This window comes from Apus apus, chromosome 14 (assembly GCF_020740795.1).
Source record: "Apus apus isolate bApuApu2 chromosome 14, bApuApu2.pri.cur, whole genome shotgun sequence".
Lineage (NCBI taxonomy): Eukaryota > Metazoa > Chordata > Aves > Apodiformes > Apodidae > Apus > Apus apus.
The window spans coordinates 3,102,917-3,118,113 of NC_067295.1; the positions used below are offsets into that span (position 1 = coordinate 3,102,917).

Here is a 15,197-nt window from a genome sequence, read left to right on the forward strand (position 1 = left end):
GGAAAGTGCCAGCAGCTGCTTCCCTCAGTGTCAGCTCAGAGACATTTATTTAGTTCCTGGCCCTGCCCAGGAGCTCAGGAGATCTTATCTGAGCCTCCTCTCTGATGCCAAAGAGGTTGCTAGGTCACAAGGGAGATGAGCCTAACAGAGAACAGGAACATGAAACCACTGCTGCTGTCCAAGATGCACCAGCTCCCTAGAAACCTATGACATGATATCCATCTGCGGGGCTTCAAAACCTCCCCATGACAGAGCACCAGCTACTCCCACTCCAAGACAAAGGCTGTTTGCACAGGGCTCAGTCACAACCAGGGCTGCCTGGCTCCAGAGTTGCAAATTCCTTGTCACTGCTCTGCCCAAATGCTTACATCTGGTTTCTCTCATCTGGAGCACGGCCCAAGACTGCTCTACCCTGCAAGGACATCAGGGCTTTGTCAGTGCTGAGAGCAGCCCCACGCACAGTGTGCACAGCTGGGAGGTCAGAACGAGTGTTGTCTGCCAGCAACTGGGACCAAAAGGCAGAGCTTCCCCTGGACTCACCTGCCCATCCTCGTACTGCTTTGTCAACCAGCCCTTCTTAAAATTCAGCAGGTCAGGCTGCAAGAAAGGAGAGAGGGGATGAGAGGGGAGGGAAGAAACATCTGTGCCCAGAAGACAACAGCAGCAGCTTGATGAAACACAGCACAGCAATAAAAAGAGACCAGCAACAGTTAAACTGGACCATTATCCTGTGTGGTGGATAAACGTTCGCTCCCAGGAGGAGCAGAGATTCACAGCATGGTTTACTCAGGCTGTTCTTTTCCTAGCACTTGTCTTGCAATTTCCTACTGTAGAACCAGCATTACAGAGGAAGCAGAAGCAAGGAATTAGCAAGAGTGCAGGCACTTTTGTCCTTCTATTATATACTAACAAAGGACAAACTATGTGCTATTGAGGCAAGACTGCAGGGTTCACAGTAAGACTGAGTTCCCAAGGCCTGGAAATACAGGGATTCTCAGTTCTGCACCACCCAAACATCACCTGCTCCTCCCTCCAAAGGGGGTGCACTGGGATGTTGAAGGTCTGAGAAAAGCAACCAAGACAGCATGGGATAACTCCTGCCAGCCCTTCCTCCCAGCCCTGCCCACACAGGGAAGGATGTGGTGGAAATGCTTTCACTCCCTGGAGGCTGAGCTCCTCCAGCTGCTCCACGTGCTGCAGAGTGGAGGAGGACAGGACAGCACTGTGTGAAATGCAGCTGTAGCCTCTGGAATGGGCTACAGCAAGGAGAGAAACAGAAAACTGGGGTCTGGAAGCCTATTTGATCAAACCAATGCTGTGGGGTGGCACATCCCACATTCAAGTGCTCCCACGGTGGCAGGAACCCAGCCCTGCTCCACAAAAACACATGGAAAAGTAAATGCCACCTTGCCCTTCCTGAATTCCTAGAGGGTTAGAGGAGGGAGCAGACAGACCCCAGCCTGTGCAGCCCTGGCTGTGATGTGGCTGTGAGCAAGAAACCTGCCAAGCTCCACCAGGACCTGCTGACCAGGCAGCGATAAACCATGAACCAACTATGGAGAAAACTGCGTTTGCGAAGATAATATCCCCCCCTGAATCAGGCTATGAGAGCTGGGCATCCTAACCTCAGCCCTCAGTCACCCTCAGAGAGCAGCAATATCACCACCTGCCTGCTTCTCCTCTGCCAAAGTGCAAGTGGGATTGTGATTCCAAGATCTGGGTCCCTTTTAAGCTCTTTCTTATAGAACAGAGAGCATCAAACAAAGGTTCTGATTTTGGAGCAAAAATAACCAGCTCTCAACCACACACTTTGCTGAGAAGGAAAATGGAAGCAGTGCAAGTGTCACAGTTGCTCACGGGCTTGCTATTTATCAACTGAGAAGAAGCATAGGACACAAATCTCATGCAAAAGCAGATCAATCCCTTCCTAGCAGCATCCATACTACTTTACAACACTTCTTCTTATCCTTAAAGTTTAAGCAATGGTGTAGAAGCAGCTAGAGACGAAAGATGCTGCTAAGCAGTATATGCAGGTTTCAGACTGGGCTACAGCAAGACACTGCAGAAGCACCTGGAGCAGGAAGGTTCTTCCTGCAGGTCCTGCTCTTCCACAGAAACCCCTTTGCTTTCCACCGAGCACCTGGTCAAGGCAGGAGAGCAGGGGCTTTGCCCAAAGCTGCTGAAGCACAAAAAGTTTGGGACCAGCTAAAGGGTGCAGGCATTAGAAACCAACAACAGCTGAAGCAGTTGGTGCTTGGCTGTGTGCAAGCCACAGCTCTGCTGTAATTCACTGAGCCTAAGAAGGGATGAACTCTCCTTCTGCTTTTATCCTGAGGGATAACCCATCTGATCCGACCCAGCGAACCTGACAGGCAGAGCAGAATCTTGCAATCACAGTCAGAAGCCAGCAGGAGTGCAGGTTTTTCTTATGTTGCTATTTTTATAGAAAGAGTGGCACAATCAAGGCATATGTAATGCAAGGAAAAAGTTTTCTTCATGCTTGCTGCATGATTTTCTTGCCTTCACTAGATGATGTGCACCACCACTTGAAGTGCACTTCTCGCACCTTTTCATTACCACCAAGAATTTTAAAATCACTTTTGTGGCTGCACAAGTCTACATGAAAAGCTACTACTGAAATGCTAAGCTACTGCCTTTTTCTGAGAAGTCCTTCAATAGAAGCTGTCCATCCACGAAAAATGCAGCTCATATTTACAATGGCTGTGTAATCTTTTTGACAGATTAGCAAGTGTATTTATTTTGTTCCTACAGAGGGTGGTAAGTGAAAGGAGAGTGTTTTGTGTTTGTTCTGTATTGTTTGCCTCCACGTCTGGTGAGCATTTGAAACCTGCAAAGGGAGGAAAGCTGAAGAGGGCAGGCTCAGCTTTCGTCCCCCTCACACCCACTTGCAACTGCATCAACATCAAGGAAGCAGCATCAAAAACTAGGCCATGTGGTAGCTCTCCTTAACACAGCAAGTGTGAAGAGTGAAGCCAAGTCACTAAAACCTGCTCCAAATCCAGTTGTATCCTATGTCCTACGTGCTGGCTACAGGAAAAGTTTTCACCAGTCCTGCCCAGGAGGAGCCTCTCACACCCTGCCCCCAGGCAGAGGGCACAGCCCCAGTGGCTCACCGTCATGGAGGACTCTGTGGACCTTCTGTCCAGTGACTTTGCCCGGCGATGTGGGGACAGGGGAGACGCAGACACATCCAGGATGGAACCCACAGCTGCACCCTCGCAAGTGAAGTCCTGTGTAAACAGCATTAGCCCAGATCAGTGCAGGAACTAGGACACTGAGTCCCACTCTCTTGGCTCATGACATAAAAATCCACGTATTTAAGGGGCATCTCAGGCTCAGAACAAGTTTCATTGGTAATACATTTTTTTTGTCCTCTCAGGCATTAATTTGTTCCCAATATATCTAAGCATATCTGGGACTCTCAAGACCGCCTGTTTCTTTTGTTACTTCACCCCATCCTGGTGTGTCCTGCCGTGCCAGATCTCAGGTTTCTCTCTACTTTGGAGGAAGGAGAAAAGACAGCTTGATTTTCCACTCTGATCTGCAGCTGGGCCAAAGGAGCAGAGCAACAAGCAGCACACCTGCACAGACTGAGCACACAGAAGCTGTTTGGCTCCTGCGTGGGCCTCCCTGTGACTCAGGGACAAACCTGACAGCTAAACCCTCTATCCTGGGCTGTGGGATCCCAGATGCCACCCTCCCAACCCCACCATGAGACCTCAGCTGAGGAGCTTACCCGTTTCCGTGGGAAAACCCTCTTCTCACTCCTGCCCTGCCGGGTCTCACTGGAAAGGGCAGCACTGGCCAACACGTTCGTCTCCATGTGCTCTGCATTCTCAATATCTAATGCCTCAAATTTTTCTATGACCTGGGATCGCCTGGAAAACAGGGAGAAAGGGGAAACCAGAGCCAGTTTAAACACAAGAGCAGCAACTGCGCTGAGCTGTACAAACCCACAAATGTCAGGCTGCAGAATTGCTCGACCCAGTGTTGATGCACACCTGGCTTTTGGTTCCTGGTTCTCCATGAGCTCTGCTGTGCACAAACCTGGGGCAAAACGCCCCGATCTGGCAGGCACCTGCAGCCAAAGTGGGGGAAAACCTCACACTGCTCAACTCCACAAATAACTTAAATATCTAGAAAACCCTTGCAAAACCAGCAATAATGTTTTACTTGTAAATTTTACAGCCCACTGAGATGTGGGGATTATTGAGTAGCTTTAGCTTAAGCTTTGTCTTTACTTTCTAGCACTGCAGCTATTGATGGTCCTCTGGCCACAGAGCAGAGACACATCAGACCAGGCTGGGTGCAGAGTAACAGGTACCTACGGGTCACCCTGTGTGTTCACTGCAACAAATACCCTGTAAATACTCAGCCTCATGTGGGAAACATCCACAGGGTTGCACTGGGTGAGGAGCACCTGCAGGTGCCTCCAGACAACAGGTCTGGCTCATAGAGGCTGTGCCAGCTGAAGAGGAGATGAGGAGCACCCTGTGCAGGTACAGCAGGACATCCTCTGCAAAACCCCAGGGCTCTGCCCTCCTCTCAAACAGGTCTGCAAATCCAGTATGGACAGGAGGGAGCATAACTTGGTCTTTCAGACACCACCTGGGTGGCCCATCTCACCGTGGCACACATGACATTGACGACAGAGGAGAACTGTGAAGGCATGTGGATAGAGCAAGAGCTAATCTCAGATCAAACCCAATTGGGATGCTCCTAAGAGCAAGCAAACAACAGGCCTTTGCAGGTGAATTAAAAGCACCATTTCAGCATGAAAAGCTGCTCCATGACCCACTGGAGAGGAAATACTGGAATTTTCAAAGGACCTACTGGTGTCTGAGTTTGAGTGCCCGGGGGTTCAGGCAAGTATCAACTTCAGGTCTTTAATCACAACCTGGGAATGTGAAGCAATAACCCACCATCAAACACATGCCAGCTGAGCTCCAAGCTGTGAGGTTTAATGCTTAATTTCAAACATCCCCAAAAAGCTCAAGCCAGGTGGGTTCCTGACCCAAAATCTGGACACACACGTGCTGCACCTGAACTCAGAGCTGGTTGTTCTGTGTGAACCTCTAATGTGCACAAAAATTATAATGGCAACCACATGAGGGGAAACAGGTTATCCAAAGAAAACACTTTTAACACTTCCCACAGAAAGGAACAGCAGGTTAAGAACTCAAAAAACATGAGATGTTCAGTTTTCAACCAACATTTGCACCAAATTCCATAAACGAGACGAACAGTCTGAGCACATCACCTCCCCTGATGGGCTGAGGGCCTCCCACTGCTGCTCAGAGCCAGGCTGCCAGGACCAGGCTCTGAAGCCCATAAACAAAGAGGAAGGGACAAAATCTGTGGAGAAGACTTTGCTTTAGAAATTCAAATGATTCTCATGTTTTTATGGGACATCTGTTCATCCTCTGCCACCTCCCAGTTTGCAGACTGGGAGCAGGTAGATGCCAGGCTCACTCATAGCTCCCAATCCCCCCGGAATGTTCTGCTCACGAGATGTCCGTTCACATAAGCCAACCCATGGAGGATAAATCTACATCCTCTGTTCACCAACAGATGGGGAACTGGTTCGGACTTACAATTTTTCAACCTTTTTTACACTGGCCCAGCCTTCTCTGAGTCTCAGTTTAGGAGGGAGTAAGAGGTCCATGAATTAACATTGTCTGTGCCCTGTTAGGTGAAGGCTTGAAGAAAAACAAAATCAGGAGAAAAAACAAACCAACCCAACCAAAAAAAAACCAAAAACAAACGTAAAACAAAATCAAAAGCAGGTTGATTTCTCATGAAAGGGGCTGCACCACCAGGTTGTTCTACGGCTTGAGATTGAGATGAGATGGTAGCGAAGCAGGCGAAGTAAAGGCGGACACGTCACACAGCAACACAGCAGGAGAAGGTGGAGAGCAACAAGACCTGGAAGAAAACAAGGCTGGAAAATGAATGAACAGAAGAGGAAATTATATATATCTGCATCTACATACAAAACAAAAATAAAAATCATTCCAGTAATTTTTTCATTGAAAAAGGGAGGAGAAAAATCAATCACTGCGACCCAATCACAGCCCCAAGGGTTAATATCATCTGGATTACAGGAAAGAATCATTTTTTTCCCATTAGCTCAACATTTCAGAAAGGTTACTGCTAAAGAACCTGGGGGGGACAGGGAGGGAAAGGGCCCTCCTCTCCTTCCCACCATGCTGAGGAGAGAGCTGCTCCCTCCAAACAGCAACTCTGCCTTGGCAAAATCAGGTTGTGGACAGGTATGAAGGAGCATTTTAAAAGCTGCAGTGCCATTTAGTGCTTTCTCAACTATGAAGCTCATCCCAAGGAGTTCCTTGGCCATGCAGGCTGTTAATCTTTTCCAGGCTACTAAATCTGAGCTGCAGATCTCAGCTGTTAGGTGGAGGGTGTGGGTGGTGGGCAGGAAAGCTATAAAGACCAGCACAAGCTATCGTTAAAGTGATTTTCTTTGATTGGAAGAAAGGGCTTGGTTTTATTGGATTCATTCATTATTTAGCAGCAGGAAAGACAGTGAGTGTCAGGAAAAGGAAGAATTTCCCAGAAAGGTCACAAAAATGAAGAGGGTAGTTTTATCAGAAGAAAAACCCCTTTACTTAGGAGAGCAGGCACTTCTCTCTACAGGTAGAAGCAGCATTCAGAGCAGAGCCTTACACCTCAAGAAGCTCCAGAGAAAGAATTTGAAAAAACAAAACTCTTTTAAGCCATTTCAGGCAGCTCTGCTGCTTATCAAGGCTAGAAATACTCCTCAGGCCCCTGACCACATGCCTACAGCAAATCTGGCAGATGCCACCCAGGACTCTTGCCAGAGGGAGCAGAACGAGGGGTCAACCAGGAAAGCTGTGGTTACAGAGGCTGCATCCCTGGAAGTGTGCAAGAAAAGCCAAGTTTGCCAACCAGAAATCCCAATGCTCCCCAGGGAGCAGCCAGAGGCAGACAAGCCTGCAGCCAGAGGAAGGGGCTCAGACCTCTGCATCCCAGGGACTCCCCACCCAATGGTGGTCTCCTTCCCAATGCCGGTAACACCTTCCTGAGATGTGCCAGGATTTATCTCTGTTACTCTGCTGGGATATGGGGCCTAGCACCCAAGGTTGTCCCTACAGCCGTCTCCCACTGTGATTCTGTGTGCAAAATAGGCTTCAAGATTTATCTGTGGGGTTTCCAAAGAGCTGCTCCTGCTCTTTTGCCCTAGGGATGGGTCTGAGATGGGAGACTGGAGGCACAGCTCAACCTCTCTGGACACAGCCCCCCATCCTGCCACGTGCCAGCAGAGGGAACCCGCACTCCTCCGCTCCGCCATGCATGCCAAAATCATGGAGATTATCTCCTGGCTTCTGATTCATGGTTCTGAGCAGCTGTGAGCTCAGACGCTTGCCCGGGGCGTGGAGGCAGCATCAGGTACGAATAGTCAACATAGAAAACTTCCTGCACAGTCCTGGACTCGTGTAATATCTCTTACCATAAGGACACAGGACAAGAAGCCCAAAAAACAGCTTTATCTGGAGCTAAGACTACAGGGATGTCACTCAGGATGCAGCACTGGGTACTTAAAATAATTCTTCTCCATCCCTAGCTCTGACACTCACACTGATTTATGGTGGGCAAATGGCAAATGGGAGGAAGAGCTGAAAATACCAACAAAATCTGAGCAAGTTTGTCTGGCTGCACTGAGGGATGAAAGGCTGATCTGAACCATGCTCAGCCAGCACCTGTGGGGGGATGCAGACAGGCAGTTTCAGGCAAGTGTTCCCAGACACGTTAGTGGGTTACTGAGAAGGATTATTAGAAATGGTGTTAAACCCAGGGGAAAACACTGACCACACAGCATAGAAATGAGTTCTGGTATTTGCTCAACTTCAAACAGCACAGCCCTAGCTTGGAGGAGTAAAATGAGAGGGAAATGTGGACTAGGTAAACTCAAATTTAAAAAGCAGCCAAGCTGAGCTGAGCAGGGTGCTGGTGAATGTTAATTCTCTGGTGCCCTGCTGGACTGCCTCTAGTGCCCTGCCGAGTCCACCCAAGATCAGCCTCTCCACCCTCACCACCCCCAGGGGCCCACAGCCAGGTTACCAGAAGAGAAAGCAAACATGCTCGTCCCTGAATGCTGCCCACCCAGCTGCCCCTGATCACAGCACACTGCTCCAGCACCATGGGCTGTGAACCTCAGCCAGACCCCCTGGCAGGTGAGGACCCCTCGCCCTGCTCCCAGCCATCACTCTCCTCCCAAACACTGCACCAGGCTCAGTGCCACGGGCAGCAGCCCCTCTGTGCCTGGTGCAGCACCCACTCCCTTCCCTGCACCCATCCAGCTCTGATAAAGGTCCTGAGCTGACATAGGGGAATTTCTGCCAATACTGATAAAGCACTAAAAACCTGTTAACAGCCCCAGGAGCCCAGCTGGGCTGGGAAAAAGACTTCCCCTGGAAAAAGGCACCCATCAGCAGGCAAGGAGCAGGGCTGACATTAAAGGACAGTCTCTGGCAGCAGCATCCTCTCCCAGGCCCTGTTAGCTGCCTGTAAATTTGATCCTGCCTGTCCTCGCCTGGTATATCCCAGCTCAGTGTGGGATCCCAGTGCTGCATGATAACCCCAAGGCTGGAGTAAGGGACAGTTGGCACCAGAGGAACATGCTGTCCTCTCACACGGGCTGGGTGCTGGCCAGGGTGCCCTGTGCAAGAAAACCCAGGGGGGACCCAATCACACCCATGCATGGGTCAACATGCACCTGCTCAGCCTGCAAACCAGCAGCCACCAGCCTCTTCCCAGCCTTGTCCTGAGCCAGGGGACCTGCATGGCATCCTTCTGCTCCCACCCAATTCCCGAGGCAGAGAAAGTCAAGCCCATGCTCTTCTCCTTTATCCCCAGTCTGGCACTCGTTGTGCCAAGGCTGGGCTGGGTTTGATGTCCTCCTGCCAACCAGTGGCACCGGTACAAAGCTGCACCACCCTCCCCAGACCCACTCCCAGCTTCCAGTGTGAGGAAGCCAGGCTGGAAAACAGTCCTTTAGGGGCTGGGAGGAATCCGAGGAGAAGCATCTGCTGAAACCTTGCGAGAGAGAACATGCCCGGAGGAAAACCAGGGCAAGAAAATCAGACTGGCAGGCGGCCCTCTCGCCCGGGGCCTGTCTCCTGGTTTGCTCTGCTGCCCTCACAGCACAAATGTGTCTCTCCCAGGGCGAGTCAAGCCCGTCCTTCTCCTCGCCTGGAGAGGGGGCGGACGCCCTCCCCGTCCTCCTCCACACGGAGACGTTTTCACAGCCCGCTGCGCCCTGCCTGGGCGCTGCACCCGCCTCTCCTCTCCCAGATTAATGCCCTGACATTTTGAAACCTCTCTCAGCTCATTAGGCAGTTGCGTAATGCCGTTCAGAGAGCTAACCTAATTAATGGTGCCAGCTGCCAGCGTGTGCCACCAGGGGAGGGGATGGGGCAGGGATGGGGAGGGTGGGCTTGCTCGGAAATATGGCCAGCAAACATCACCCACCTCAGCTGGCTGGCCCCAAAGCAGCCAGGTGGGGTGACACCTGCCCGCTGGCACTAAGGACATCTCACTGCCTGCTGGGTGTGGTTGGGCATCCTTAAACCCAGGGGCACTGTAATATAAAGGGGTTTCACCCAGCAAAAACAGCCTGCTCTGCCCGGGGCTGCGGCAGGGACCTGTTGCCACTGCCAAGCATGCAAGGAGGAGATGAGCCACTCATCCCTTACCTTCTCTCATTGCCAAAGAGCCGGGCCACTTCTTCTCTCCCAGGGCTACGGGCCCGGGTTCTCCGCTCTAGCCGCTTCCTCTCCACCTGGAAGGCCTCACGATTACTGATCCTAATGGCCTTGGGAACGTCGGCCAGGGTGGTGTACTGCCGGCTGGCTTTAAAAGAAAGGGGACGCCCCGATTTTTCAGCTCCCCTTCCTACATCTCTGCTGCTGGAGTCCTTGTGCATGGGGCAACTGCTCTTCGAGTCCAAGGAGTTCAGAGAGAAGCTGTGAATCATTCGGTCGCCTGATCGGGTACCTGGGGAAGGAAAGGGCTGGGCATGCTCCTGCGAGGGCGATTTGGGATAACTGTACCTGTTGTTCGGGGTGCTGGGGCTGGGTGGGCTCGGTGGGGGTGGCAGCTGCTGCTCTTCCAGCTTCGAGTCTTGCTTGGTCTTCTCCAAGGAAAAGTACCCGCTCTCGACTCGCGTCTTCCGCCCACAGTCTATCCGGTCTCCGTTCATGGAGCTCTCGTCTAAGGGACAGAAAAGTCACTGCATTTCATTTCAAGTCCAAGCCGTGCTTTTAACAAAAAACACCCTGATTCCACCCAGGAAGAGAGCAGGAAATGAAAGCAGAGAGCGTCTGGGCTCCAGCCTGGTCCTGTGCCACCTCTTGCAGCCTTTTCCACCCTGAGCACCCATCATGCATGTGGAGATGATGGGACACTCTACATGGAGCTGGGGACGCAGTTTGAACCCTTGGGCCAGCCTTGCACCATCGAAAGACCTAAACCATCAAACCAAGAAATAGCTGGCTGCAGTCACCACTGCATCCAATCCCATCCCTGTCCTTCCCCACCTGGCATCAACCACAGCTCTGCAGCCACAAGGCACTGGACACCCTCACTCCTGGCAGCAGGAGCAGGCAGAAAGCGTTCCCCATCCAAGTGGGCAGATAAAGGTAACAGCCACAGCATGTGGGACCTGTCCATGTGCCTGGCAGGAAAAGTTCCCAGCCCCTATTGTTCCAGGGAGAACAACGTCACAGCTCTGGCGCCTTCCAGGGACTCATCGGGGAGACCTAATGTAAACAGGGTCCTGACACAGGGGCTGGAGAAGGAAGCAGTGCTCAGGGCTTGGCAGCCCCAGCAGCCAGGCTGGGTGCAGCATGGCCCCATACCCTCTGGGTGCCCCAGGCAGGGATATGGAGGGGCTAAAAAAGTAATTTCCCCCCTCATTTTTCCCCCAGCACAAGTGCAACGCTGCCTGCAAAGACAGGCAGCCCTGTCGCCCCACCTGGGGCAGGACTGGGATCCATGCTGTGTGATTTTCCAGCATGTGATGCAAATTTTTGCCTTCCTGAAGTCCAGCCCATAAGGACTCACTCGGGCCCCCAGACAACACAACAGGGACAGAAGCTCCCTCCCCCTCCACACTGGGATGCTCCAGGAACCAAACCTATGGAAAACTTTTCCCTGTACAGTGTTCTTTTCGTGGCTCAGCTGCCCAAACCAGGTCACTGCGGCGTCACGTCAGTGCTGGCACCCCCATCCCTCACCTTCCTTGCTGTCCAACACAGGATCCTTCAGGGAGCTGGCAGCTCCGGCCTGGCCTTGCACTGGGCTCGGTGCTGGGCTGATGCTGCTGCCCCCATCCACTTGGTCTTTGCCCCTCATTTCTTCCTGCCAAAGCGTGGACTTGGTGGCAGGGACCTTCTCCGCACTAGGGATATTGCTGCTAGTCACAGCCATCTTAGCAGGACCAGGCTCCTAAAGAGAACAGGGGAGAGAGCAGGTTTAGAGGGGTTTGGAAACCCTTCCCCAGGGCAGTATGGCTTCCTTGGGCACAGGGCCCCACGTGGCTCTGCTTATGCTCCAGCACAGCAGCTCTTCTCAAAATCCACCTGGTACACACATGGGGCTGTGCACCCAAATTCATGTGCGACGCTGCTGACCCTGCAGAGGAACGGGTCTGTCAGGTCCTGACTCACAGGGAACCTGGAAGTGCTTCCCTCACCTCTGCCAAAACACTGCCTGGGGAGACAGCACATCCTCTGCAATTGATGCAAATAAACACAGCATCCCCCTTTTTCCCTCTGCATGTCCCAGTCCTTCCCTCTGCACACCCCTGGTCCCTCTCTGGGCTGGCTCAGGGGCAGCCACTGCCTTTCACAAATACAAATCACCACCCAGCTTCTCTCCCAGGTCCCATTTGCCAGGACTGAATTTTCTCAGTGTTACAACTAACATTAAAAAAATAAAGAAATCGAGCTAAAGGACAGGGAATGGAGGGGAAAACTAATTCCCTGCCATGAGCAGCTGCGTTGTTTGTTTGTCACAGTTGGTTTGCAATGGGCCACTGATAAAAAGAGTAAAACCCATCCGGTGTTGTGCTCCTCCCAGGAGCTTTGGTTACCTAACAGGCCACTTCTTTTGAAAAGGAAATACAACATTGCATTGAGTGGTACCCATCATCTTAAATGCTTCTACAGCTGATGAGGGGCTCTGGAGTCCATCAGATGATGATGCCATTTTGGTGGCCGCAGCCCAGGCAGCCCAGGTTCAGTGCACGCTCCAGAAGAGGCAGCAGCTTTCAAAACTCATTTAGGGTTTGGCTTTGTTCACTAGCAGATGTTTTGCTGTTGTCCTATTAAGCTTCTACATTAGCAGATTATTTTCCTTAAAGCCACCAATAAATCAATGACAATTAACTGCCCTCTAAAGTCTCTGGATTGTGGGAGGTTTCCCAGCTGCTTGTTGCCTTTCCAACAAGCAGGAGGCATTCAGAAGAGCCCAAGATAGCAGCCACAGGCTGGGGACACAGGCTGTGAAGAGTATCCCCTTTGTGCCCCCTCCCATGTCAGCAGAGCCACTGGTGGGGTTTGGCCCTGCACCTTCCCATCAACATTCACAGGGCTGCACCAGAGCTGCTGGGGGATCTCCCAGGGAGCAGGTCCTGGCTCCGTGCACAGCCACAACAAGCAGCAAATGACCTCAATTTAAAGAAAAAAAAAAAAAATTAAAAAAAAATCCCCTTGGAAATTTCACTCTAAAGGAATGCAGTGTTGGAGGTAAACGATCCAGAGTTCACAGGCATCCTGCTCGAGGGGATGCTGCTTGAGCAGGGGGTTGCAGCAGATGATCTCCAAGGGCCCTTCCAACCTCAAACCCCTCTCTCATTCACTGATCTGAAAGCCCAAAGCTCACTGCCAGCTCAGGATTTGTATTTTTACATATTCCTTACACACACCCCCATATAATTATTTGTAGATATGTATTTAATTAGACAGAGATATGAGGGCCAAAAAATGGTCTATAAGCAAGCAGAGAAATTAACTCTTTGCTGCTCAGTGGTATGAAGAGCTCCAAAAAAGACTGTGCACCAAGATCCGCAAAACCGGCCTCCAGTTGCAGGAAGTATGTCTGGGCACGTTCTGCTTACCCGAGCCTGCCACACCCCTGTGCAAACCCGTCCTGCAACACAGGGCAGTGCCTCAAATCCCAGATTTCAGCCTCAAATCCTGTCTCCATTTCCCAGGGACAGCAGGCAGGTAAAGGCAGCAAGCCTGGTCTCTCCTGCTGCCTGCACTGCTCAACCAGAGCACAGCAAAAGCTGCAGGAGAAACCTGCCCTTTTCCCTCAAGACCTGCAAAGCAGTCCTGAAAACACCTCTAGGACTGCACCCTATAGCTCATGTCCAGAAGTCTGCAGCTGGAGTGATATTCCCACCTTTGCCTGTGTTACTGCCACCCTGGTGATTTTGCAGGGGGAAGATGCAAAATGATGGGGAGAGCTACAAATGGCTCTGATGCCCCAGGAGCACCTGGCTGCAGCCAAGCTCTGCTGTAGCACAGCCAAGGAAATACTACGAAGGAGTGATAAAAAGCAGAAATATCCATGATTTAAGGTGGCTTTTTTTAAAATCACAACAGTGTCCATCCCTCCCTGAGTGGCTCTCAGACATGATCTGCTGCTGGATTAGTGGGCCGCCGTCTTCAGAAAGAAATGGAGCTTTCTCTGCCGGCACAGGGAGAGCAAGCTGAACAGGAGCCAACTTCAGGATAAGCCATTTCACAGAGAGGGATTTGGTGCTGATTTTCTCCCCAGCATCCTCCCTCCTTCCCTGGATCAGCCGACTGCATTGGCACGATGCAGAAGACACAGGAAAGGTGTTTCATCTCCCTCTCGTTGCTCGTGAGTGCCCAACACCACGCAGCATCCATCCGGCAGCAGGTCCCACATGGAGGTTGGTTTTGGAAAAGTGAATTTGAGTCTTCTTCTGCTGGGAGCGATGGGATAGAGAGGATGGAAAGAGCGTAGCAAGTGGGGTAGTCTGCCCCAAAAACAAGGTGTTAAAAAGTGCCACCAGGCTCCATGCTCACCCCATCCCCAGGCACCTGAGAGCCCGTCCACCCAGGGGGAGCCAGCATCCTTCCCACAGCCGCTTCCCTTATTTGGTGCTCAGGAGCTCAGATCCTGTACAGTTTCCAAGAAGTTGCCATGGTGATGAAATGTAACCCAGGGTGATGTTTTTCTGGCTCTGTGCCTCTTCTCCTCTCTGCCCCGTCCCCCTGTTGAACCCAGCCTGGGTTTAGTGTTGTGCCAGGGATGGGATGAGCATCCCTGCCCTGCTGCATCAGCTCGCTGGGGTGCCCTGAATGTGGCAGGCCCCTCCCTGGGGCTTGAAGACGGGCAACTTGTAACGCGTCAGCTCTTGGCCACGGAAGGATGAGGCATCTTCCTTGGAGCAACACTGGAGCCAGCACTCGAGGGGCTGTGACAACCCCAGCCCTTGGCAGGCAGTAGCTCAGACTTCCAGCTTGGTGCGCAAAAAAGCACCATCTTCTCTCCGATTTTTATTCCCATTGTCCAGAACCTCTTTATCCAGCCAAGCAGTGGAAACTTGACTCAAACACTGTACAAAACCCACCCATGGCCCCATTTGCACCAGGACCATCCTGGGGACTTCATCAAAGGGATCCTGAAAACTGGGGCTCAGGGGAGCCCCGATGCTGTTTTCGGTCCCCTGGTGCCACAGCCTGGCTTGGTTGGGGGAGCCCTCCCAGCCGGTCCCCCATGGTGGTGGGACATATGCCCAAAGGTCAGGCAGCCATAGGGACATGGCTGTTCTCAGCCCTGGCGAGGGATGAGGGTGGCCTTGGGGTCACGTTCCCCATCTGTGGGATTCTCCCCCACTCAGGCCACGTGGGAGCCCAGCAGGAACGAGTGAGTCATGGCCAGCCCTGCTTTTTACCATTTATAGTCAAAGTGAGCACGAAGCCACCGCCAGGTCCCTGGAGAGCTCGGCTCCGGCCCCCAGAGCTCCCAGTCTGGCCCTGGCCTTTAGTATTTTCCTTTCATTCTCGTTATCTCTGGGGTCATCTCGAAGGGGGTAACTGGAGCCCGATGGAATTTCATCCTGTTTCTGCCGAAATGGCCCATGAATGGCCAGCACCTCT

The 15,197-nt window shown here is 51.9% G+C and overlaps 1 protein-coding gene across 9 annotated transcripts in view; it reads right to left on the reverse strand.

Moving 5' to 3' along the window:
* Positions 1-15,197, reverse strand: part of MPRIP (myosin phosphatase Rho interacting protein) — a 78,780-nt gene that overhangs the window by 26,569 nt on the left and 37,014 nt on the right. For 4 of the 9 annotated variants that reach the window (XM_051632702.1, XM_051632701.1, XM_051632704.1 and 1 more), the window contains exons 6-10: positions 11,298-11,508; positions 9,756-10,272; positions 3,758-3,899; positions 3,135-3,251; positions 541-597 (exon numbers count right to left, since the gene is read on the reverse strand). In XM_051632702.1, coding sequence (XP_051488662.1) covers positions 541-597; positions 3,135-3,251; positions 3,758-3,899; positions 9,756-10,272; positions 11,298-11,508 — 1,044 coding nt within the window. The remainder of the gene's footprint in view (positions 1-540; positions 598-3,134; positions 3,252-3,757; positions 3,900-9,755; positions 10,273-11,297; positions 11,509-15,197) is intronic. The other 5 variants (XM_051632708.1, XM_051632709.1, XM_051632710.1 and 2 more) reach the window with 3 other exon arrangements.